This window comes from Plecotus auritus (assembly GCF_963455305.1).
Source record: "Plecotus auritus genome assembly, chromosome: 2".
Classification (NCBI taxonomy): Eukaryota; Metazoa; Chordata; class Mammalia; order Chiroptera; family Vespertilionidae; genus Plecotus; species Plecotus auritus.
The window spans coordinates 203869948-203896120 of NC_137771.1; the positions used below are offsets into that span (position 1 = coordinate 203869948).

The 26173-nt window shown below is 40.9% G+C and overlaps 1 protein-coding gene across 4 annotated transcripts in view; it reads right to left on the minus strand.

Annotated features, from left to right (window-relative positions):
- PPM1L (protein phosphatase, Mg2+/Mn2+ dependent 1L) overlaps positions 1-26173 on the minus strand; it is a 248654-nt gene that overhangs the window by 56584 nt on the left and 165897 nt on the right. For all 4 annotated transcript variants that reach the window (XM_080655774.1, XM_080655777.1, XM_080655776.1 and 1 more), the window contains exon 2: positions 7553-7727. In XM_080655774.1, coding sequence (XP_080511900.1) covers positions 7553-7727 — 175 coding nt within the window. The remainder of the gene's footprint in view (positions 1-7552; positions 7728-26173) is intronic.

Below are 26173 nucleotides of genomic sequence, written 5' to 3' on the forward strand. Positions count from 1 at the left end.
GTTCCTGCCCATGTTTCCCATAGCCAAGGGGCCCTGCAGACCCCACATACCATGGACTGATGGACTGCAACTGGGAACACAAACTAAGCTAGCTTGATGCTGGATTTGACTATGCTCCAACATGGAAAGGAAGCTCTGGACACTGGCTCTGATCTTAGCCCTGTTAAAGACAAAATGGGACTACTTCCTTGGCAGGACAAAGGGAAGGGAGACGTTGGAAACTCGGGGATTTAATTCCATGCAAATAAAAATCATTCAGTCTCTCATGCAAGTCTCAGAAAATTATTTTTCTTGGGATATCCCAAGAATTCCACTTCCATGAGCAACAGGTGCGGACGAGGACCTCTACTCATCGGTAACAATATAGAGATTATCTTTTCCTTTTCTATTTTCCATATTTTAAAAACGTTTTAAATGTACTATATTACTCTTATAGTGGAAAAATAAAACAGCAATTTTTTTACAGAAATTCAGAAGTTGGAGTCAGAGGTTGCATGACCAGTATTCAATTTCCCTTTTTAAATTTCTTTTGGGCCCCTGTGTTTTTCTTCCTTCCAAATCCTATCAGCAAGCCTCTGGCAAGAATATCTTTTGAGATCAGAAACCGGGTCCTGATTGAAGGTTTAAAGTAAAGAAACCTTAGTGCCACCTCTTCCCTTGGGACCTGTTTGAGAAACTTACCGAGAAATTCACTCTATTTGTTAGAGTGAAGAACTTCCTGCAAATGACTTTTACTACATTTTTTTTTTTTATGTTCTTGGCAAACCTGAAAAGACTCTTAATAATTCACAATCTCTTTTCTTGAGTTTGGTTTCTTGATCTGTGTTCAATTCCACCCCCGCCCCCCCCCCCACCCCCACCCCCCGCCGCCTCCCGCCCGTCCATGGCAGGAAATGGCTTTCCTTTGGAGATCACTGATTACTCTGACAATAATGGCTCAATTAAATCGTAGATGAACTTTTAGGTACCACCTATTTTAAGAAGAATAAAATAAGCTCAATTGGAGGTAACTCTCCAGCTACTTTCTAAATTGCTAGAGCACATTCCCCCACCTTCCAAAAAAGCCATTTTCCCAAAAAGTACAGTACAGTATGTGGTGTGTCTTCCCGGCAGGTAGCTTTGCTTGGGCTCAGCTCTCAGGAATGTCCAATGCAGAGCTGCATCAGGGGATCACAAAGCAGAGGCTGAAAAATGAATGCTGTCGCTGCTTTCTCGCCTCCTCTGGGAAAGTTGTGTGATTGCCTGACACTTGGAAATGGATTTGTAGGTCCCCAGCTTTAACTGATGCCCAAATGAACACAATAAACAGCCAGCTGAGTCCTCTTCTTCCCTCACCTCTAATGCCTGGTTCACTTTCTACTTGCAAGTGCCCGTTTTATGTGGTAGGAACTTGTGCTCATTGGAAAGCCATGTGGATTTCTAGTAAGCAGAAATAAAATCCTCGCTGGTCTTAGGTTTAACTCTGAGAAAAAGATCTAAGCTGAAACTTAGGCAACTGTCTTGAGGCCTGCAACAAGATACCGCCGCTGGCCAGTCCACCCAACACAGGTATACTCAGCTTTTCCCAAAGTGCCGTTTCTTAGGCCTGAGGGTGCTTGAGTGTGCAACAGAGAATATCACTCTCAAATAAAGGGGCCTACTCTCCTCACAATTCCCTCAAATACAAGCCATCACAAGCCATATTACGTTATCCTTAACAAGGGAATAAGTAGGTTATTTATTCATGCCCAAACTTAAAAATAAATGAAAAACAATTTGCCCCAGCCAGTGTGGCTAAGTGGGTTAAGCATCGTTCCATACACTGAAAAGTCATCAGTTGGATTCCCGGTCAGGGCACATGCCTAGGTTGAGGGCTTGATCCCTGGTCAGGATGCATATGGGAGGCAGCTGATCCATTTTTCTCTCTCACATCAATGTTTCTGTCTTTCTCCCTCTCCCTTCCTCTCTCTCTCTAAAACAACAACCCATCAATAAAAACATATTTTTGAAAAACCAATTTAACATTACTTAAAGAAACATAAATAATAATATACCAGCACAAAAATAAACAATGAGAGGAAAGATTCCCTCTCCTGCTATTTTAACCCTTCAATTTTTGCTTCCTATAACAAATAATGAATATTTAGGTTAACGATGTTCTCTGAGATGGTGTGAAATGCTATTTTGATCACTTCTCAAATCATGCCACTGCTTCCCTTAGTGTCTAAGCTGAATCTATAGAAATGTATATAAACTTGGATTTGAAATAAAAATATTAATAGATCAAATGCAAACCATATTTTCTTACTCTGTAGCATTAATAAATGCTAGTAAAAATATCTAAGCTATCTTAATGAGGACCCATGAATAATGGCTCAGAGCCTCTCCTTTCAAAATCTAGTTTTGCCTGGCTCCTATCCCACCAACAAAAGTATGCCTGAGCATCTTCTTGTAAAGATACTAGAAAGACTGAATAGTGGTCTTTGAGCCTGATATTGTGTAAATTACATGGCTGTGTGAAGAGACAGGAGAAAGTTGATGGAGCAAGCAGGAAGTTCAAGAAGCTACATGCTACCTTGCAGAAACTATGGCCACCTGAGTTTTCCATTGCCAAGAGACCAGAATAATAGTTTTAGAAATGGAAGACATCTATGAGATCCTGTTCATTCCTTTGTTTTATGGCAAAATAGGGTTTAAGGAGATTTAGTGACTTAATCAAGGTCATATATCTGGTTGGCAGCAGGGCTAGCAATAGAATCTGGGTCTTTTGGTTCTAAAACCTCTTTCAATTATACCACAAAACTTAATAATCACTGTAATAATCCAAACTTAAAAAAAACAAACATTTGGATAAAAATCCTTCTAAAATGGTTTACACAATTCCTATTTTTATATATAGAGTATAATTAAACTTTTACTCTGTGACTCAAGGTCATCATTATGAAGATTAATGATGTCATCTCTATGTACTACAGAGTCTATGAATGCCAACTTAACGTAGAGTGCAGCACAATGCTGGGAATATGATAACTGTTTTTTGTAGATTTCTATGAATTTGCTCTTTGCTTTTATTCCTTGCTGCTTTCAGGTCTCTGCCCCCAGTATCATCCCCTTTCCCCACCTTCTAATTCTAATTCTAAACCGCAGTTTTCTAAAATCTGCTTTTTAGAGTAATATGAAATGCAGACAAATGCACATCATATTTATTGCAGCATTATTCACAAAAACAAAACCACAAATGTCTAACATAGGAGAATGGTTAGTAAGTAGTACTTTCAAAGAACAGGACATTATGTAGCCATTAAAATGACTGTCACATGAAGAGGTTTTAATAAAATAAAGAAGAGTTTATGTCATAGTGTTCAATTAAAAATGTAGGATACAAAACTGCTAGATATCAATGACATTTCAAAAATGCTTAGAGTGAGGGAAACGTACCAAATGTTTACAATGACAGGATTACTGATAATTATTATTCTATTATTATACCATTCTACTTATTTCTATTTGTTTCTGTAATAAAAGTACAATACTCAATGTCAGAACAAGAATTTTTAAAAACATCACATCAGAAAATATAATCTAACAGGTGAGAATGATTTAAAATGAAAATATATAGATTCCAGGTGAGAATCTAAAGCTTCCGTGACATGGTATGGCTGAGGGTGGCTTTTGCTTCCTTCCCATTTCTTTGCTGAAAGTCAGGTTTCTGGATAGTTGAATTGTGGAAGAGTAAAAATGTCAGATACTTATATGTTTAACTAGAGGCCCGGTGCACAAAATTCGTGCGGGGGGGGGGGGGGCGGGTCCCCTCAGCCCGGCCTGCACCCTCTCCAATCTGGGACCCCTTGGGGGATGTCTGACTACCGGTTGTGGCCTGATCCCGTAAACTGGCAGTCGGACATCCCTCTCGCAATCTGGGACCGCTGGCTCCTAACTGCTCACCTGTCTGCCAGCCTGATCCCCCTAACTGCTCTCCCCTGCCAGCCTGATCTCCCCTAACCACCTCTGCCTTGGCCCCACCACCATGGCTTTGTCTGGAAGGACATCCGGAAGATGTCAGGTCTAATTAGCATATTACCCTTTTATTAGTATAGATGGGGAAGAGAGGAAACTGAGAGGGAAAGACCGAAGAGAGAGGAGGGAGGAAAGGTTCTGAGCCAATGCTTTTAGACAAGTGTCTAAGGATTTTTCATTAACTGGTTTTTAGAAATTTAGAAACCACAGATGTGGTAACTGTCACGCAGGCTGATTTATCAGTGGATGAGCATGAAAGGCAAATTAACCTCTTCACAGACAAAGAAGGGCATTTTCTAATTAATAATTAACCACTTCCTAAAACTGGGAGAGCCGAATTAAGAATGTGAACAAGTAAAGACTGGGATAGCATGGAAAGAAGGTAAGCAGTTGAAACAAATGTCTTTGTATAAAATGTTTATATCTGAATGTATTAGATACCTTCTCTTCTATCCTATTTTCTGATTCCTTTGTATTATGATAACCTATTTTTCTTTTTTTTTTTTTTTAAATATATTTTATTGATTTTTTACAGAGAGGAAGGGAGAGGGATAGAGAGTTAGAAACATCGATGAGAGAGAAACATCGATCAGCTGCCTCCTGCACACTCCCCACCGGGTATGTGCCGCAACCAAGGTACATGCCCTTGACCGGAATCGAACCTGGGAGCCTTGAGTCCGCAGGCCGACGCTCTATCCACTAAGCCAAACCAGTTAGGGCTATTTTTCTTTTTAATAGCAATGACTTTTCATATCTTCTCCTTGTTCTTTGAATGAAATCATTAAGATATGGGTAGTGCAGCAGAAGGCAGTTGAGATTTTACAACACACAGTGACCTTTACTGACTCATACGTACACAGCCCCCACCAAATGAGTCACCTCATGCATAAACGACCAAGGGCAAACTGAGCCCGGAGTGGCTGATTTAACATAGATGTTGCTTGACTTCTCAAAGCTTCTGAAGATCATTTTAAAAAATTTGCCTTTGCCTCCCCAAAGACGACATGCCAAGAAAAAACTCTGAGTACTTTAAACTGGTCTGTGGGATAGAAAGATCATAAATCTGTTCTCATTTAGCATGAGTGGCATTTCTAATATAATTTCTAAGGACTTCCTCAAATGTGACATACTTTCTTATAATACTAACCCTGTGAGATATTATTAGCTCAGATTTATAGATGAAGAAACCGAGGCTGTAAGACATTAATTTGCTAAAGGTCACCATTAAGCTAGAGGAAAAGCCTGGAATTCAGATTTTCTACTCTCAATCCTGTAGTGATTTCCGCTGTTTCATGCTGAAAGTTTATTGATACATTAATTCTGTGCCAAAGCATTTGCTCCCAAAGGCCATGTACAAGAGCACCTCTGCAGACCAGTAGTTGCTCAACAACATGCAGGTGAGTAGAAAATTTCAATGGTGGGAAGTTGTAGCTGGTTGCAGTAGGGCAGTGAAAGCCCAGATTAATTTATAATAGGAGGTTAGAGTCCCAGCTCTATGGCTAAGTAATTATGTTACTGTAAACAGGTCTATGGGTCTTAGTTTTTTCACCTTGGTGTCTACATGGGCCCCTTCCTCACAAAGACTGCATCTCTCTTATCTGCACAAATCCACATATCATTTGTCCTTCGGGGTTTAAACCAATGTCCTCCCCTAAAGAATTTAACTCCAATAGCTTGTGAATACTATAGAGTGTACTCATTCCCAAAATCTGGAATTTTTATCCACAAGTCATATATGTGTGTTTTAGCTCTCCAGCTAGACTTTAAACAAGATCTGCCTTGCTGGAGTGTGTTGTGGGTTCGATCCCCAGTCCAGGTCAGGTAGTGTATGGGAAGCAACCAATCGATGCATGTCTCTCACATACATGTTTCTCTCTCCTTCCCCTCCTCTCCTCATGCCTCCTTTCCTTCCACTTCACTTTCTCTAAATATCGATGAAAAAATATCCTTAGTGAGGATTAACCTTAAAAAAAAGTGTTTTCAACATCTCTAATTCCTCTCTGCCTTTTCAAAACTCTTCCCTCTTTCTTCCAACGGCCTAGTGTATCACTGTGCATTGGACAAATGCCTACTGAATGAATGAAAACCTGCATTCAGGCCATGGAAGCCTGGCTTGATTTGTAATAGGAGGTTGGAGTTCCAGCTCCATAGCCAAGTAACTGTGTTACTGCAGGCAAGTCTGTGAGTCTCAGGTTTTTCATCATAAAATGATTATGGGGGTAGGAAGTAGGTGAAGTATATGAGTTTCATGATCTCTGAGATACTATAAATATTTAAATATTTTGATTGGGCCAACCATAGCCTTTACTCCATTAGGGGTGAGAGAAGAGATGAATGAGAATTCCAAAGACAAGAATGTGAAAAACAAGGCAAATACAGAAACCAAATATCCAACTACCCAGCAGGCAGAAGAAACCAATGTGTCTGGAAAATTAATGAAGTAAAGAAGAATCAGAGAGAGCAGAGATGTCTTAGGCAAGGCTTGAAATGTGAAGCCTGTCTGAGAGGGAGGCAAAGGGGTTATAAGGCAGAATATAATGGGGACAGCTTCATAACTAAAAAAATTGCATTAGTGTTTAGGCATGTGTAGCAGAATGTTTGTTTTTTAATTTACTCGTCTGTTTGCTATTCAAGCTTGAAATCAAATGTTAAGAACATCAGCACTGAGACTGCTTAGGATCAGGATAAAGAAAATGAGATGCATGCTAACAACTTCCTTGTGGAAATAAAAACAGAAGGTCCTAGTAATAGGGATTGATACTACCAACATTTGACTATTAGAAATGTTATTTTCCTGTCCTTTCTTCTCCATTTTGTTGGGGGATGGGCAGTATGACCATTTTAATTAGGATATTTCTCTTAAGTTTAATTTTATTAAATATTTTAATAATTCCAAGTAATATTGCACTGGTTTCATTAAAATTTGGGATTTAGCTGACAGACCATGTAATAAATAAAAATGGTGTTATAAGGAGGTCTGTCTATGCCTTCAATAATAAGCTCCCTTGGATAGGATGAACTTATGGGAGGCAATGAACCAAAGTATCTGGTATGATAAGAGGGACTAGGATTCATATAAGGAGTTAAGGAAAAAGAAAATCAAGTTCAGCTTGAAACTTTAAGAAAAAATGGCACCTCTTTGGAAAAGAAATTCTCTGAAATTAAAAAATAATACTTGAAGCAAATAATAGTTCTTGGATTATCAGATGCAAAAGTTTTCAGCTGGTATCTGAAATTGAAGTGACACTTCAAAAGATTAAATCCGTAAGAGTCTATGATTGATAAAAGACCAGAAATTTCCTTTTAAGAAACAGCAAAACTGTAAAAGGAATTTGATATTTAAGAGTGTGTTTCATTTTTAGGAACCTCCTGATGAAATTTTTTATACTAAAACTGCAGAGAAGAAACTCTCTGTTAATCCATGTTATCTAACTTTGGGTCCAGTTTGCCTTTCATCTTCTACCTCAGAAAAGGGCCTAAATTTAACCAATCTATAAAGAAATTTCTGCAGGGAGAAAAAAATCGTGTGACTGTGTGTGTATGAAAGACAACATACCTGCTTCATCATAGGATACAGTCAATTTTTCTAGCATTTCTCGGTCAATTGACAGAATCTGTTGTTCAAGGATGGTCTGGTAAGACAAAACACTATTTTCTTTGTCTTTCTCGTAGTCCTGTAGATGCTGTTTAAGGGCCTCTGGGAGTCGAGATTTTACATATTCAGCTGCAGTCTGCAAATAAAACAGGTAAAAAAAATTAGTATTTCTCATCTTAGGCTTTTCACTTCGTCTTAGGTGCTGCAGCGAGAACTCAAAAGCACTGTGGTGCTAACCCTTTAGACAACCATGTCCTTGTCATTTTTAGTCTCCACTGTACCTAGTACAGTGACTCTTCAAATAGGCAGAATCACAGACCTCTAAGAGTTTTCTACCAGGCTGAAAGGTCTAAAAGATGATAGATGTAGTTTGTCATTCATGGAGTTAGTACTCGAAGTTTCAACAACTATCCCACTGAACTCTGAAGGCCCCATCATAGTAATCTTACTGGATATAAATATGACAGGCCTGTCTAGAATGCAGAAGCCAGTCACTCGTCTCAACAGAAGACAGTCTATGTGCTATGCCAGCCGTATCTCTACTTTGCTTTGTTGTTCTCTACTCATTAATGCTCACGCAGGAATTCTTGTGAAGGGAAGAGAATGGAGAGCCCTCTGTACAAGCTGATAATGGAATAGTGGGATAAACAGAAAAAGAAAATATCTAAGACAATGATATCTGTTAGCCAGAAAAAAGAACTGTTCACCACTTAAATGTCTTGGCCTTATATACATACTAGAGGCCCGGTGCATCTGGTTTCCTACTGGCAAATGGAACTACACTTGGTCTTTAATTGCCATTGATGACATTATTTTAGGAAAGTAAAGGGTGAAACCCAAATCAACATTTACATGCTAAAATGGTAAATTGTGGAGTACTTAACATGCAATGCTACATATGGAGCTTTAATGATTTCCTCTGTATAACTGTTTGATCTCCATTCTTGCCTTTCTTCATTTGGCAATAGGTTTGATCCTGCTAGGGATGCACTGACGAGTTGAATACCTTAGAATTGTGCCCGAGTTAAGAGTTGCCTTGGGGGTGCAAATTCTGCCAGGGTTTGTGCTTGTCTGAACTACTGAGTAGGTTCTCCTCCCCCACCTCCCCAAACAAACCCCAGGGGGGTAGCAGAGATGCCTCAGGGCAGAAAGTAGAAGATACATAGTTCATGGAGTCCTCTGGTTATACCAAGAAGATAGTAAACAGCGGGAATAAAAAGATGAGCTAGATGAGCTACCAGTAAGTGCTTGTGAGGTAAGGCACAAAAGGTGCCTATTGCAACTTCTTACAGAATTTGCATACATTTATATTACCCAGGCCAACTGCAGTCTGGAAGGCAATAAAGAAGCAGAATGACGAGGGATCTAAATTCTGGGAACCCAGGACGTAGAATGCTGACACTAGACATTATACTACAGAAACTATTTACTGTTCAGTGGTATATTTTTTAATTAATTACTAATGCATATGAAAAGATTTGGCCAGCTGGCATGCAAAACGTAATTTAAAAGCTACTAAATGCTTCACAATTCATCTTTAAAAAGAAAACCTGTCAGCCATCCAATTCCAATTTATTGAGTGTCTGCTGAGTACATCACGTATCTGGAGAACAACCCTTTGCCATTAAAGAACCTGCAATTTTAATATTCAAACAACACACACATGAAATACAAGGGAAAAACATTTTCCAAAGCAATACAAAAATAGGCATGCATCTTGAGATGAATTAGCCTATTTAATCAACATAGGAGCCCTGGCAAGTGCTGCCCAGCCTCTAAAGAGAGAAATCCGGGAGAAGAGACAAGAAAAAGAATCAGGAAGTCATTCCAGTGGAGTTTAAAGATCAGTTTTGAGGTTAGAAGCACGTACTGGAGAAAAGAGATGCAATCTAGAAAGTAGTAAATACGAGTTCACAGGGAGAGATAATAAGAAATGAAGTTGATAAGACTGGGAGGAGGAGGAAGCTGGCAGGTAGAGAAAGCTTACCTCCCTGTTAGCCAGGGAGTTTTGACTCGTGGCAGTCACAGGAAACTGAAACGTCTTAAGGAGTAAAATAAATCATCAAATATTGTTTGAAGAAGAATGTGCTTGGCGCTGAGTTTAAGACGCACTGAAATAGAAGGAGATTAAAGTACGGAGACAAGGAAAAAAATCTGAAGGAAAGGAAAGCTGGCCTTCTACATTGTGGTTGGACTATACATCAGACAATCCTGTACAGAAAACGAAAAAATGTGACAAAAACTTGAACAGTTACACCTTTTACCTAGCATGTCTTTCTAGGAATTTATTTTAAGAAGTTAAAGGTAAGCTTTAAAGACTTGTGAGCAAACATGTTTATCAAATATTATTCATGAATATTTTTGGAAACCAGTGATTAAATTATGGGATGTCCATGCATTGGAAAAAACAACAAAGCTATTGAAAATCATGTCATGGCATGTCAACTATAATTTTAAAATGAATTTTAAAAATTCATCAGGAAAAAAGATCATGTGGGAAAATGTTCATAATGACACACAGGTTACAAAACAGTTTGTATACTACATGTATGAGAAAAAATTGGCTCAATTATGTTAATTCTAGAGGCCTGGTGCACGGATTCGTGCACCGGTGGGGTCCCTTGGCCTGGCCTGCGGGGATTGGGCTGAAATAGCTCTCCCACATCCCCAAAGGGGTCCCGGATTGTGAGAGGGTGCAGGCTAGGCCTAGGGACCTCACCAGTGCTCGATCAGGGCCGGGGAGGGATTGTGGGAGGGCTCCAGGGCATGTCCGGCCCATCTCTCCCAGTCCCAATCAGCCGGACCCCAGCAGCAAGCTAACCTACCGGTCAGAGCATCTGCCCCCTGGTGGTCAGTGCACGTCAAAGCGACTGGTCGAACGGTCAGACACTTAGCATATTAGGTTTTAGTATATAGGATGTATCATTAGTTATCTAGGGTAGTAAAAGTTTGGGTGATATTTATTTTTCCTCTATGATGTTTTCAGCATATCTCAATTTTTCTAAAATACATATAATAGAACAACGATTGACCACTTACTGAGTGGTTGAGCACTGTGCTGAATGTTTTACATGTACTTGCTTATTTAATCCTCAAAGCAACCCTATAGGCTTATACAGATGAGGAAACAGACTCAGAGTTAAACAACTTATCTCGGGTTATACAGTGAGTGGTGGATCAGGAAACACCAATAGGTTTTGAACCAGAAAAGAAAAAAAAAATTTTTTTTAAAGAAGAGATGCCTAGATGCCTACTGTGGACATTGCCTTGTAAAGCAAAGCAGCTTAAGAAGAGACAAAAGAGCACCTGAGCAAAGACTCGTGACAGATGCGAAAGAGCAATATGTAAAATGGCTTCAGTGGGAAAACTGAGCAAAGTGAAACAATATATTAAATTTACGTTTGAACATTTAACTGCAAGCTGGAAAACTACCCGCCTCTTCATATGTTATGTACTATCTACTCCTCCCCAAGGAAAAGGTATTAGACATATTTAATAGAATTCCAAAGAAAAATACCAGAGTAATGATTTGGTTATGAGTTCCAGAGAGGCAAAAGCTATTTTCAAGAAAAGCATTAAGTGATATTAAATCAAATCTAACAGAGCCCCCATTAGAGAAAGATCACAAGTAAATTAGACCTATGTTTAAATCATTTTTAGTATGTATTTGTCTCTGGGAATTTGCAAAGGTCAACTTACTATTCATTTTGAACTTTAATAGACTTTAAATAAAAACAGGCTTCTGATATCCTTAACTATGAAACTATGCCTTATAATTTTTTATTTAATACTGCATATTTCGTAGTTGTGGGAGTTTTTTATTTTGTTGTCCCCTCCTTTTATTCAAATGTTCGATTTTATTACCAATTCTAAGACTTAGTCTATAGTATGCAATTTTGTCCTTTAAAATTTCAGGTATGGTATTCAAAGAAAGAAAGCTCCCTCTATAGCAAATAAATTCTTACTTGGAATATATTTTTAAAACCAAGGAATGGAGTTTATCATTTAGTTTCTAATAATCTGTGTTATAAATGTTGATCCTGCTGTAAAGACCCAATTTCAAGGCAATTTTAAAAAACCAGCAGATGAGATTCTAAGATTGCAAAACCTGGGCAATGCATGTTAAGAAGAAATACCCACTTTTGCCTACAGTTTTTAAAGGTTTGTATCCTTGCCCACCAGGAAGAGGACATAAGGCAAGGGAATTGTTCTTCTCATACCTGCCAAGTCATTTCTTGCCCTTTTTTGGCAGGATGGTCTGCCAAAGTGTGTTTTGCCAAGATAAAAGAAAAGTTTCAGAATTTTAATACCTTTCAAATTCTCTGATTTTATAAATTACCCTTTCCCCTTCAGTTTATTTGACAGGTACACACACACACACACACACACACACACACACACACACACACACAGACACACACACCCTCTAATTTGGCAGAGAGGCCTCAAGCTCCGTCGGAATGAATGGGACAAACAACTGATGGCAGTGCCGTTTAGTTTACCGTTACACCACATGTCTGCCTGACCTGGAACACAGTGCTATGCTTCCTACAGGAGTGTTGACTGTGAATGGACCCAGGCATCTAAACCTGGATAAAAAGGAGACTAAAGCAAAGGAACTGATCCTTGGCCCACGTTATGGATGAAGTTAACAGCGATCTCACACACAAGCAGGTGCTAAATCTTGCTCGAAGGGCACCTGGTCAGTATCCCTCTGGGTGCGAAGCAGACTTTGGCGCTGAGGAAGACATACGAGAGAGGTCAAGTGGCAAACCAATTCTGCAAACAGTGAGTAGGAAAAGAACTGAACCTGGAGAAATGGTAATTCAGGAGCGATGATAAAGGAGAGATGGTAAAGGAGATCCTCCCAAACTCACACTGCAAGAGGACAGAAGAGAGAAGGGAGTGCTACTTCTGTTGCAGACAAGGTTTCCCTGCCCTTGAAGGAAGTGAATGTGCTGATTTCGCAGCAGCCAGCGTTCAGACCACATGTTAATTTACTTAGGTTCACCTTGGAATCCATCTTTCTTCTGTAACATTATTATTAACATTTGACAACTGCTCTTCGGCTCCAGGCAACTTTAAAACAAAGTCAGAGTGAGTATCCTTGCCCACCAGGAAGAGGACATAAGGCAAGAGAATTGTTCCTCTCACACCTGCCAAGTCATTTCTTGCCCTTTTTGGTCTTTGCCACTTCTAACCTGGAGGGGTCATTTAAATAAGGAAAGCATCTTTGAGAAGACAGAACATCTTGCACTCCTAAATTCATAACTCTGCACCAAGAAGGCGGATTTGATTCTTTCAAAGAGAGATGGCATCAGGAAAAAGACCCAGGCTTAACCCTGAAGTATGTAAATGAAAGCCAACGCTTATGGTGGAGATTTAATATTGCTCTGGAGAACCAAAGATGTGGACGTGCAGCTGCTAGTCATGGAACAAAGTGACCACCACAGAGGGCATAGCACTGAGTGTGGGAGGGGCCTGAAATCATACTCCTAATGAGTATGAAGACAGAAGTTTTCATTTAGTGTAAACATTAAGGTGATGACTGCTAAGTTATAGGTTACTCAGGACAACTCCTCTGGAATTTCTCAAATGACAAACCTTTAATGACTGTATCAGTCATCTCATCCATTTTTAACCTGAGGCCATTTTCCCATGATAGTACCACACATGCCATAGTGTGAAAGTATAATTCAAAACCCATGTCCTGAATGATGGCTTCCCTGACTGCAGATCGTGGTTTTTATTTATTTTTTTATTTATTTTTTATTTATTTATTTTTTTTTAGATCGTGGTTTTTAAATGTGTAAACTTAAATGACCTCCTTTTTCTAAATCCCTGCTCTCTAATGGCAGTAAGGTAATCAAATACGGCTTAGCTTCGTGATCCATTTTCCTAATCTTATTATTTTGGTCAAATCTACATTCAATCTTGAAGGGATTAAAAATGTGTCTGTATACAGCCTGAAGAAAAGTTAAGATTCTTTCCCTACTACCAAAGGGGTGATTCATGGAGTCTTTGCCCCTCGGTCACCACACACATTACAAAGAGGCAGGGGGAACAGGCTAGTTCCATGGTGCTTCTTTTAATTTAAAAATATATATATTTCTATTGATTTCAGAGAGGAAGTGAGAGGGAGAGAGAGAGAGAGAGATAGAAACATCAATAATGAGAGAGAATCATTGATCAGCTACCCTCTGCATGCTCCACACTGGGGATCGAGCCTGCAACCCAGGTATGTGCCCTGACTGGGAATATGAACTGTGACCTCCTGGTTCATAGGTGGATGCTCAACCACTGAGTCACGCCGGCCAGGCTTAATGTTTCTTTCTTTTTTTTTTTTTTTTTTAAAAAAAAAACACATTTAAGATCTCCTGAGAGATGGCAATATAAAAACAGCCCACATGCAGAGTTTATTGTAAATCTGCTGAGAAAACATGCAGCCTTCAGCCAATGCAGTCTTGTTAAATTTTTGTGATAAGTGAGTTCCTATCTTTTCGGCAGTTATAGAAAGAAATAGGAAATTGTTTCACATTCTATACATGTGAGATGTATAGAAGAAAAATGCAAGGCAATGTTTGTTTACAGAGGAAAATATTTCCTATTTCAAAGAAAAATATGGCTACGCATAAATTCCTTTCCATTTCTGAATTTTGGGCTATAAAGCTTGAGGAAAAATTAACTTCTGTGAGTGTTATCTACATGTGTTCTAGAAAGTTCCATGCAGAATGCTAACTGAAAATGCCCTTAGGGACTCAGAAAGCCAATGGGATCAACTGTTATAAATGAATTATAACACACTCAGGAGTTATTAAGCAAAAAGAACTCTGTAGCTATGATGATGGAGAAGTCCCTTAGGAAGGCAGCCCAAACAAAGTCAGGCAAAATGTTCCTTGGCTGGTGATTGGGCAAGAGAACCCCTCTAGGACCTCACTTGACTCCTGCCCCACAGCTACAAAATTCGTAGTTGAACTTGATCAAGAGTGATAATGAACAACATAAACTGATGAACAAAAACAGACCCGGAGACAGGGAAGCATCGATCAGACTATCAAACCTCAGGGAAGGCAGGGGAGGGTGGGGGTAAGGAGGAGAGATCAACCAAAGGACTTGTATGCATGCATATGGGCCTAACCAGTGGTCATGGACAACAGGGCGTGGGGGCATGCGTGGGGAGGGGTTTGGGATGGGAATGGGGGGATGAGGACAAATATGTGATACCTTAATCAATAAAGAAATTAAAAAAAAAAGAGTGATACTTCAACCAACTGCTCCTGAATCACCTCGGATGGGAAAGGAAATGTCTCCTTAAAAATGCAGAACATCGGTCCTGTTCCATTTTTAATAAATCAAGATATTTCCGTTGTGACTCTAGAATGTGCTTCTTAAACTTGTGCTGCATTTTAACAAGATCACTAAAGAATAAAACTGACCAGTTTCTACCCCTCAGAGTTCTAATGTTATAAGGTGTAGGCACGTGTATTCTTACAAAGCTATACAATGAATTCTGATGTGTATCAGACCCTCCACAATAATACCCCATCTGCATCCCCCAAGACTCAGTTTGGCAAGTGAATATGTTTAATTCTTGTAAAAACCTTGACTGTACGCAGTGACTTTCCCACATGGCCTGACCCTCAATGCCATGGGCTTTCTTTCACCATATAAAATTGCCAGCCTGCTCAGTTTCTGAAAGGCTAAAGCAAGCGAATTGACCTGAGTACTTCTGATGCCATGAGCATTTGGAACCCTTTTTCAACAGCTTGTGGGCAATCAAGCAAGTCTCAGCAAGCTGTGTGAAACAGGCCACCACATGACCTGTGGCAAAGCACCTTGAAAACAATGACTTCCTCTCGACCGTGCCCAGCCATGGACAGGACACTGTCCTGACCTCTGTGGGGACCACCAGTGGACAGTTGCAGTAAAATGGAGCAGAAAAGAAGCAAATCAGCATCACCAGCAGTATTGTGTAACTTTGCATATAGAATTTGAAAGGTATCTTATTTTAGCAGGAGGAAAATGGGATACCTAATTGCATGAAAAAGCTATAATTTCATCAGTGAACGCACCTGCTTGTGTAAATAGAAAGTGACATATTTTAAAATCTCAATGGGCAAATAATTCACGGACTTACAGAGAAAAATATGTCTTTTCCCAAGTCCTGCTTCAACACTGAAAGGCAACAGCTGGATGAGCAGGGATGCAGTCATGGGCTACAGCCTTTCCATTAATATTTGAGTCTCCACCATGTGGCAGGCACCATGCTAGGTTCTAGGAATAAAGGTGGGCTAACGTAGACATGTCTCTGTTCTTTTGGTGCTTATGGTCTCGAAGGGAGACAAAAATTAATCAAATAACCACTTAAGTGTATAAACAGAAGCGCTAAGGAAAGGTTCTTTGAGGGGAGAAAACAAAACAGCCTGATGGGGGCAGGCAGGCCTCTGCTTCAGCGTAGATCTAACATTTCAGGAGGTCCGCAGGTAAAGGGCAAGGAGGAAGGAGGAAGAAGAGGTCAATACAGGCAGTAAAGAGAGCATTTTCACTGATACCAATTTTTAAAAATGTGGACAAATGAAAGCCATGGGTGAATAAAAGTTGCCATTTATAGGAGGGAAGGCTTCAAGAGGGACTCGCACGCTGAGGTGTTGGAGACCAGCCTCTGGTCTGATGAGAACAGAAGGAAGGAAGCAATGTGCACTACACTTGCCCAACTGAAACCAATAACAACTTGCTGTTGTGGCAGGGCACAGGGTTGGGGAGCTCGTTTCTGCACTCTTTTTATTAAAATGGGTTTATTATAAAGAATCTGAGTGAAGAACAATGTTAGGTCCCTAAGCCTTGACTGTCCAGTCAATGCCTCACGTATTTTTCATGCTTTTTCTCTCACCCAGTGCCCACAGGGCTGCCTAGATTTGTTTAGTACAGGCAACCGGTAGAGCCTTAGAGCTCCTTCCACAATACTCTGAAATGTTGCATTTACACCAAGTTTTGACCTTTTTGCAATAGCATACAGAGTCATAACACATCTGGGTGTCTTACACTATTCATTTTGTTTTTAAGTCAGAAAAGATGTTTGTGAAGGTAACTGTGCAGCTAAAATAGCATCAACTGATATGCATCAACTAGCTGGGAATCATTTGTCCCAACCTGTGAAATTCTCACCCTAAAAGTCAGAGGAATAAAACTAAAATGAGCCTGGCTGGTGTGGTTGAGTGCCAACCCATGAACCAAGAGGTCACTGGTCAGGGCACATACCCCAGTTGCTGGCTGGATCCCCAGTAGGGGTATGAAGAAGGCAGCCAATCAGTGATGTTTCTCTCTCATCAATGTTTGTATCTATCCCTCTCCCTTTCTCTCTCTCTAAAAATCAATAAAACATAATATTTTTTTAAAAACACTAAAATGAGGTTTTCCCTTTTCAGAAATGTATGGAGAGTAAGAAGGAAATCCAATGGTCTCCCCACGCTGAATCCCACTTCATTATCCTCCTGTTTGGATACATGTTCTTATTCCATGCAGAAAGTTCCCCACAAACAGAAGAACAGAGCAAAGGACTCAACTGTACAGTGTAGCTAGTATATCCCACTGGGAGAGACTTCATTCAGAAAGGTGAAATCTGTGTAATCGAGAGAGCATTCACTTCTCCACGGGTTTTCCCACCTACCTGGGAGGAGGGCTGCAGAAATCATAAGAGAGGTGGGCTGGCCCAGCTCCTTAGCAGGCATCTCTTTAACAACTACTACTTATTGAGTACTTACTGTGCCAAGCACTATGCTTTCATTCACTCCTCACAACAACCCTAAAGCGTAGGTAGAATTATCAATGCATTGCAGATGTGCCTCTGCACACCTCATTAAGTCCTTTACTCTTCAACAAAATCTGAAATTTCCTAAATATTTTGTATAGCCAAGTTTTAGGAATCCACAGCTAAGGAAAGTAAGATAGTACATTAGAGATAGAGTCAAGAATAAAGTTGAAACACAAAATATATGCCTTAAGATTCCTTTTCTTTGTTAGAGATTAATTAAAAACTGACTGAGTTCGCTGGCACACAAAACCAAAATATAAAGGCAACCATCTGCACAGGTCAGAGTGTTCTTAAAATAAATTAGAGGAAGGGCCAAAATAATGCTTATGGCAGACATTATTAATCAATTAAATAATTATTTGCCTTAAGCCCCAACCCACCCTGAGAATCCTTCTCAATATAGTATTCCAAGTAGCCACCAATCAATCCAAGTTACCATACAAGATGAAACCTGGTTATGAGCCTTGGTCTAAATCCAGAATGGCAAATTATGGCCCAAATACCTGTTTTTGTAAATAAAGTTTTATGTTAACACAATCCCACCCAATTGTTTACATCTTTTTTTTTTATTTTAATAAATCTTTATTCAGATTATTACAATTGTTTCTCCTTTTTCCCCCCATAGCTCCCCTCCACCCGGTTCCCACCCCACCTTCTGCCCTTACCTCCCCACCACTGTCCTCATCCATAAGTGTATGATTTTTGTCCAGTCTCTTCCTGAACCCCCCATACCCGTTTCCCCCTGAGAATTATCAGTCCACTCCCTTTCTATGCCCCTGATTCTATTATATTCACCAGATTATTCTGTTCCTCAGGTTTTTAATTCACTTGATTTTTAGGTTCACTTGTTGATAGATATGTATTTGTTGTTCATAATTTTTCTCTTTACTTTTTTCTTCTTCCTCTTCTTTTTTTTTTAAAATAAATCTTTATTCAGATTATTACAATTATTTCTCCTTTTCCCCCCCATAGTTCCCCTCCACCCATTTCCCACCCCACCTTCTGCCCTTAACTCCCCCCCACTGTCCTCATCCATAGGTGTATGATTTTTGTCCATTCTCTTCATGAACCCCCATTCCCCTTTCCCCCTGAGAATTATCAGTCCACTCCCTTTCTATGCCCCTGATTCTATTATATTCACCAGATTATTCTGTTCCTCAGGTTTTTAATTCACTTGATTTTTAGGTTCGCTTGTTGATAGATATGTATTTGTTGTTCATAATTTTTCTCTTTACTTTTTTCTTCTTCTTCTTCTTTAAGAATACCTTTCAGCATTTCATATAATACTGGTTTGGTGGTGATGAACTCCTTTAGCTTTTTCTTATCTGTGAAGCTCTTTATCTGCCCTTCAATTCTGAATGATAGCTTTGTTGGGTAGAGTAATCTTGGTTGTAGGTTCTTGCTATTCATCACATTGAAAATTTCTTGCCACTCCCGTCTGGCCTGCATAGTTTCTGTTGAGAAGTCAGCTGACAGTCGTATGGGTGCTCCCTTGTAGGTAATTAACTGTTTTTCTCTTGCTGCTTTTAATATTCTCTCTTTGTCTTTTGCTCTTGGCATTTTAATGATGATGTGTCTTGGTGTGGTCCTCTTTGGATTCCTTTTGTTTGGGGTTCTGTGGGCTTCCTGGACTTGTAAGTCTATTTCTTTCACCAGGTGGGGGAAGTTTTCGGTCATTATTTCTTCCAATAGGTTTTCAGTATCTTGCTCTCTCTCTTCTTCTGGCACCCCCATAATTCTGATGTTGGTACGCTTGAAGTTGTCCCAGAGTCTTCTTACATTATCTTCAACTTTTTGGATTTTTTTTTTTTGCTTTTTACTTTTTCGGTTGAGTGTTTTTTGCTTCTTTGTATTTCAATTCTTTGACTTGATTCTTGTGTTCCTCTAGTCTGTTTTTGGGTCTCTGTATAATATTTTTTATTTCAGTCAGTGTATGTTTAATTTCTAGTTGGTCCTTTTTCATATCTTTGAGGGTCTCGTTATATTTATCGGCCTTTTCTAGGATATTCTTAAAAAGTCTTATAACCGTGGTTTTGAATTCTATATCCAGTCGTTTGTTTTCCTCCATTTCTTTCGTTTGTGATCTGATTCTTTGACGCCGCATTTTCACTGATTCCCTGAGTTGGTAAGGTAGATATTTGTGCTAGGTTTCCAATATGGCCCAGTGGGTCTGCTTCCCCAGTTAACCTGAGGTGGACACTCTTGGTGCACCCCTTTGTGGACTGTGTGTACAGCCTTGTTGTAATTAAGTCTTGATTGTTGTTGGTATCACTGGGAAGAATTGACCTCCGGGCCAGTTGGCTGTAAGGATCAGCTGTGTCTATGCTGGGAGAAGTTCGGTGCTGGAGACAGCCTTATAGGATTAGACTTGCCAAATTGCAATAGCCTCTGTGCTCAGCTTGGATGGGGTGGAGTCTCAGTCTTGGCTTCCTGTCAGCCTTGCCCTTGCGCGCATGTGCACTTTCAGTCCTCCGCCTTCCCCAGCTCGAGTCTGCGCCTGAGAGTCCAGACTCCCCCCACAAGAGCGTGGGTCCCCAGGGGCTCGCCTGGAACTGGGGTTCACTGCAGTCAGAACTGGGGCTCAGTGCAGTCAGGATCCTCTGACTCCCTTCCACTAGGGAAAGCCTGTGGCAACCTCCGCAGCCTTTGTGCGCACTGGCCCGCGTGCGCCTTCAGACTTCTGCCTTTCCCAGCTCGAGTCTCCACCCGAGAGTCCAGACTCCCCCCGTAAGAGCGTGGGTCCCCAGGGGTTCGCCCGGAACTGGGGTTCAGTGCAGTCAGAACTGGGGTTCAGTGCGGTCGGAGGCTTCCTTCCCCCTTCCGCCAGAGAAAGTCAGCCAGGCTCTCAGCCGCCCTTCCTCTCTGCGCGCACAAAGCCCCTTTGCCGTACTTCCAATTCTCTGTGAGCTTTTCTCTTTCTTTCTAGTTGTAGAATTTTCACTCAGCCAGCTTTCCTGTGGTTCTGGATGGTGTCCGTTCTGTCTTTTAGTTGTAGTTTTGAAATTGTTGTGCGAGGCAGCAGTTTAGGTGTTTACCTATGCTGCCATCTTGGTTTCTCCTCTCTTCTTCCTCTTCTTTAAGAATACCTTTCAGCATTTCATATAATACTGGTTTGGTGGTGATGAACTCCTTTAGCTTTTTCTTATCTGTGAAGCTCTTTATCTGCCCTTCAATTCTGAATGATAGCTTTGTTGGGTAGAGTAATCTTGGTTGTAGGTTCTTGCTATTCATCACATTGAAAATTTCTTGCCACTCCCGTCTGGCCTGCATAGTTTCTGTTGAGAAATCAGCTGACAGTCGTATGGGTGCTCCCTTGTAGGTAACTAACTGTTTTTCTCTTGCTGCTTTTAATATTCTCTCTTTGTCTTTTGCTCTTGGCATTTTAATGATGATGTGTCTTGGTGTGGTCCTCTTTGGATTCCTTTTGTTTGGGGTTCTGTGGGCTTCCTGGACTTGTAAGTCTATTTCTTTCACCAGGTGGGGGAAATTTTCGGTCATTATTTCTTCAAATAGGTTTTCATTATCTTGCTCTCTCTCTTCTTCTGGCACCCCCATAATTCGGATGTTGGTACGCTTGAAGTTGTCCCAGAGTCTTCTTACACTATCTTCAACTTTTTGGATTTTTTTTTTTTGCTTTTTGCTTTTTCGGTTGAGTGTTTTTTGCTTCTTTGTATTTCAATTCTTTGACTTGATTTTTGTGTTCCTCTAGTCTGTTTTTGGGTCTCTGTATAATATTTTTTATTTCAGTCTGTGTATGTTTAATTTCTAGTTGGTCCTTTTTCATATCTTCGAGGGTCTCGTTATATTTATCGGCCTTTTCTAGGATATTCTTGAAAAGCCTTATGTGGTTTTGAATTCTATATCCAGTTGTTTGTTTTCCTCCATTTCTTTCGTTTGTGATCTAATTCTTTGACGCCGCATTTTCTCTGCTTCCCTGAGTTGGTAAGGTAGATTTGTGTGCTAGGTTTCCAATATGGCCCAGTGGGTCTGCTTCCCCAGTTAACCTGAGGTAGACACTCTTGGTGCACCCCTTTGTGGACTGTGTGTACAGCCTTGTTGTAATTAAGTCTTGATTGTTGTTGGTATCACTGGGAGGAATTGACCTCCAGGCCAGTTGGCTGTAAGGATCAGCTGGTCTATGCTGGGAGAAGTTCGGTGCTGGAGACAGCCTTATAGGATTAGACTTGCCAAATTGCAATAGCCTCTGTGCTCAGCTTGGATGGGGTGGAGTCTCAGTCTTGGCTTCCTGTCAGCCTTGCCCTTGCGCGCACGTGCGCGCCTTCAGACCTTTGCCTTCCCCAGCTCCCGAGTCTCCGCCCGAGAGTCCAGACTCCCCCCACAACAGCGTGGGTCCCCAGGGGCTCGCCTGGAACTGGGGTTCAATGCAGTCAGAACTGGGGCTCAGTGTAGTCAGGAGGCTCTGACTGCCTTCCACTAGGGAAAGCCTGTGGCAACCTCCGCAGCCTTTGTGCGCACTGGCACGCGCGCGCCTTCAGTCCTCCGCCTTCCCCGGCTCCCGAGTCTCCGCCTGAGAGTCCAGATTCCCCCCACAAGAGTGTGGGTCCCCAGGGGCTCGCCCAGAACTGGGGTTCAGTGCAGTCAGAACTGGGGTTCAGTGCGGTCGGGGGCTTCCTTCCCCCTTCCACCAGAGAAAGTCAGCCAGGCTCTCAGCCGCCCTTCCTCTCTGCGTGCACAACGACCCTTTGCCGTACCTCCAATTCTCTGTGAACTTTTCTCTTTCCTTCTAGTTGCAGAATTTTCACTCAGCCAGCTTTCCTGTGGTTCTGGATGGTGTCCATTCTGTCTTTTAGTTGTAGTTTTGAAATTGTTGTGCGAGGCAGCAGTTTAGGTGCTTACCTATGCCGCCATCTTGGTTTCTCCCCAATTGTTTACATCTTGCCTAAAATATGTCCTATATGACTCTTTACAAAAAATGTTTGCCAAGCCCTGGTCTAGATAAATGGCTGAACTAAAGCAAAATGTGTGTGTGTATGTGTGTGTGTGTTATATTGTTTAGTTCACATTTGCCTTCATGTACTGAGCACTGTGTTAGGTTCCAGGTATATAAAAATAAATTGTACAGAGTTGTTACCTTGAAATAACTCACGATCTAGCTAATCACAAAACAAATTTTTTTTAAAAAATATATTTTTATTGACGACAGAAAGGGAGAGGGAGAGATAGAAACATCAATGATAAGAGAGAACCATTGATCGGTTGCCTCCTGTACACTCCACACTGGGGATCAAGCCTGCAACCTGGGCATGTACCCTGACTGGAATTGAACCGTGACCTCCTGGATCATAGATCAACGCTCAACCACTGAGCCATACCGGCTAGGTCACAAAACAATCTGATCAGTTCTAAAACATAAGCATGTACAGTTTACTGTGTGAATCCAATAAAGTAATTTTAAAATTCTAATACCCCAAAGAGATTTCTTAAATATTCTATTTCTTTCCACTTGACCATACAACCTAAAAAATCAGAGGGAGCCTTGGAGGGTATAGTACTGCAGCAATTCTAGAGGAAACGGGTGGATAAAAATATAGGCAGACATTGTAAAGCATGGCTGCTTTGACATGATGTAGCAGTAAAAATGAAAAGGTCATTCATTAGGCATTCTAAAACCAATGGCAACTGGTGATGCCCCATAAAAAACGAACTTAAGCAACTTTGGAGTCTCAAAACTGCCATTTGTCAGGAACCACATAATCATGAGAAAATTAACAAGGTTCCAAAGAGACATGCAGAGTTTGAATTAGGATTCATAGTAGATTGGCAGGGACATAATAAATTCATAATTGTAGTAATCCACAGCTGCTTCAACCTTAGAAAATAGTGAATTGCTTAGTGAGGGCTGGTGTCTTTGAAATGGCAAGAAAAACCCATCTGCTAGGGAGCAGTGTCCTATCTTTATGTCCTATATACTAGTATACCCAGACAGTCCATATCCACCTAAAAATTGATTGTTGCAACAAGCAATTTCCAAATGTCATAAATCAGCATGCAAATATTCAGACTAGAAAAAGTATAAACTCTGCCATCTACAATACTCAATTGTTGATTTCCTTTTAATCCCCAAGACAGTACCTATGATTCTTCTCCAAAACATACTATGTTGACTTAAGTGCCCTAAGATAAACAAGTCATTAAACAATCAACATGACTTCTGAGACACACTCAACAAACCAAGATTTCTTTTCTAATACAAATCATACATCCACATTCATTCAGGCAAATTAAATAGTGAAGGTTAATAGAACTTTAAAAGAAGGTGGCTGGCCACTTTTGCTTTGAGTAGCTATTTATAAAGGAAATGAGTTGCCAGCTCTGTTTGAAAACTTTCTTTCAAGAGCTGTACCAAACAAAGTTTTATATGTAACATCTATCCTATCTAATAAATGAGTAATATGCAAATTGACCATCACTCCAACACACAAGATGGCTGCCCCCATGTGGTCAATGATGGATGCCCCCATGTGGACACAAGATGGCCACCACAAGATGGCCAGCAGGGGAGGGCAGTCGGGAGGGACCAGGCCTGCAAGGGAGGGCAGTTGTGGGCGATCAGGCCAGCAGGGGAGGGCAGTTGGGAGGGACCAGGCCTGCAAGGGAGGGCAGTTGGGAGCGATCAAGCCTTCAGGGGAGGGCAGTTAGGGGTGACCAGGCCAGCAGAGGAGGGAAGTTGGGGGCGACCGGGCCTACAGGAAAGGGCAGTTGTGGGGGACCCAAGCCTGCAGGGGAGATCAGTTGGGGGGGACCAGGACTGCAGAGGAGGGCAGTTAGGGGTGACCAGGCCTGCCGGGGAGGGCAGTTAGGGGTGACCAGGCCTGCAGGGGAGGGCAGTTAGGGGCAAACAGGCTGGCAGGGGAGCAGTTAGGCATCAATCAGGCTGGCAGGAGAGTGGTTAGGGGGTGATCAGGCTGGCAGGCAGAAGCGGTTAGGGGCAATCAGGAAGGCAGGCAGGCGAGCAGTTGGGAGCCAGCAGTCCTGGATTGTGAGAGGGATGTCCGACTGCCCGTTTAGGCCCAATCCTACTGGAGGATCGGGCCTAAACGGGCAGTCGGACATTCCTTGAGGGGTCCCAGATTGGAGAGGGTGCAGGCTGGGCTGAGGGACCCCCCCCCCCGTGCATGAATTTCGTGCACTGGGCCTCAAATATATATATATATGTTGCTAATATGCAAAGTGTCCCCTCGGGAGTTCGACTGGGAGAACGGGAGTTTGATTGCTCACTATGATGTGCGCTGACCACCAGGGGGTGGCACAGAACATGGCAGGTGATCAGTGGCAGTGGTAGGGCGCTGAGGGAGCAAGGGAAGGAGGAGGAGGGGGAAAATGATCGGCCCTGATTGCCAGCCAGGCCTAGGGACTCTACCTGTGCACAAATTTTGTGCACCGGGCCTCTAGTTTAAATATAATACTTTAATGGTATCCTTTTCAAGAAGTAGGTAAATTCTTAGGGTCCTTCCCGGTTCTTCAGTTAAAGAGAAAATTAAATTTGGATATATACGTGTGTGTCCTATGTAATTTTTCAAATGAAAGTTCTATAAATGATAGCTCAATTTTGTAATACATCATTGAACAAGTGCCATCAGGGAATGAAGAGTTCTACATAAGTGAATGTCCCATTTAACTCAACTTTACTACTCTAAATGATGGAAAATTATTTTAACCTCTTCTGATAGAAATGTCTCTAGAGTAAAACACATACTTCCACAGTTTTTCAGAGAATGTATAGAAGAATATCCAGAAATTTAAAAAAAATTTTTTTTATTGATTTCAGAAAGGAAAGGAGAGGGAGAGAGGGATAGGAACATCAATGATGAGAATCATTCATTGGTTGCTTTCTGCATGCCCCCTTGAGCCTGCAACTGGGCAAGTGCCCTGACCAGGAATCAAACTGTGACCTCCTGGTTCACAGGTCAACCATTGAGCAACATCGGCTGGGCAAGCTTTATTTATTTATTTTTTGGGGGGATGATTTATGGCCATCTTCAGAATATGAAGGGAGGGTGGGAACATATGTGCATGTCCACTGCATATGAAGTTGGTTCCTGCACCAAATTGCTGTCTTATTGCTGTGATGAACTTTGGGTTCTCCCTCCATAGGCAGATAATCCTGATTCAAAACAGCTACTTTATGCATAATAATCTAGTCTAGAGGCTTGGAAAACGTTTAACCTTCTAACTGGAAAAAAAGGTACATGGACTTTGTGATTCTTATTTTCATGTTAGTCTTTTTTTGTTTGTTTGTTTGTTTACTTCCTGGCCCATTACAGTGCTCCAGATAATAGACATGAGTAAAAAAAAAAAAAAAAAAAAAAAAAAAGAAAGAAAAAAGTCTATTCTTTAGATAAGTGAAGTACAAGTCAAAAATGTAAATATATAAAATGTAAATGCATATCTACCTTTTATTAGGTATCATAGAAAAAAATTTTTTAGATTCACATACTCAGAAAATCCATCAAAATTACATGAATAAGACTGGTAATACTTTGCATATATGATATTGGTAATGCACATGGAGGGTCAACGAACATAAGGAACTCTTAGAAAATTTAAATGGAGTTGGTATGACTCATCTTATGCAAATTTATACAGCTTTGTATTCTTACTTAAATATTCATTATTTGGGCCAACATCGAAACTATGTCTTTCATCTCTGGTTCTTTAGCACTTTGTACACACTAGCAGGCATTAGCTCAATAAACGCTTGGCGAATGAATGAATGGAAAGACTTCAGTGTCACAGAAACATTCAAATTT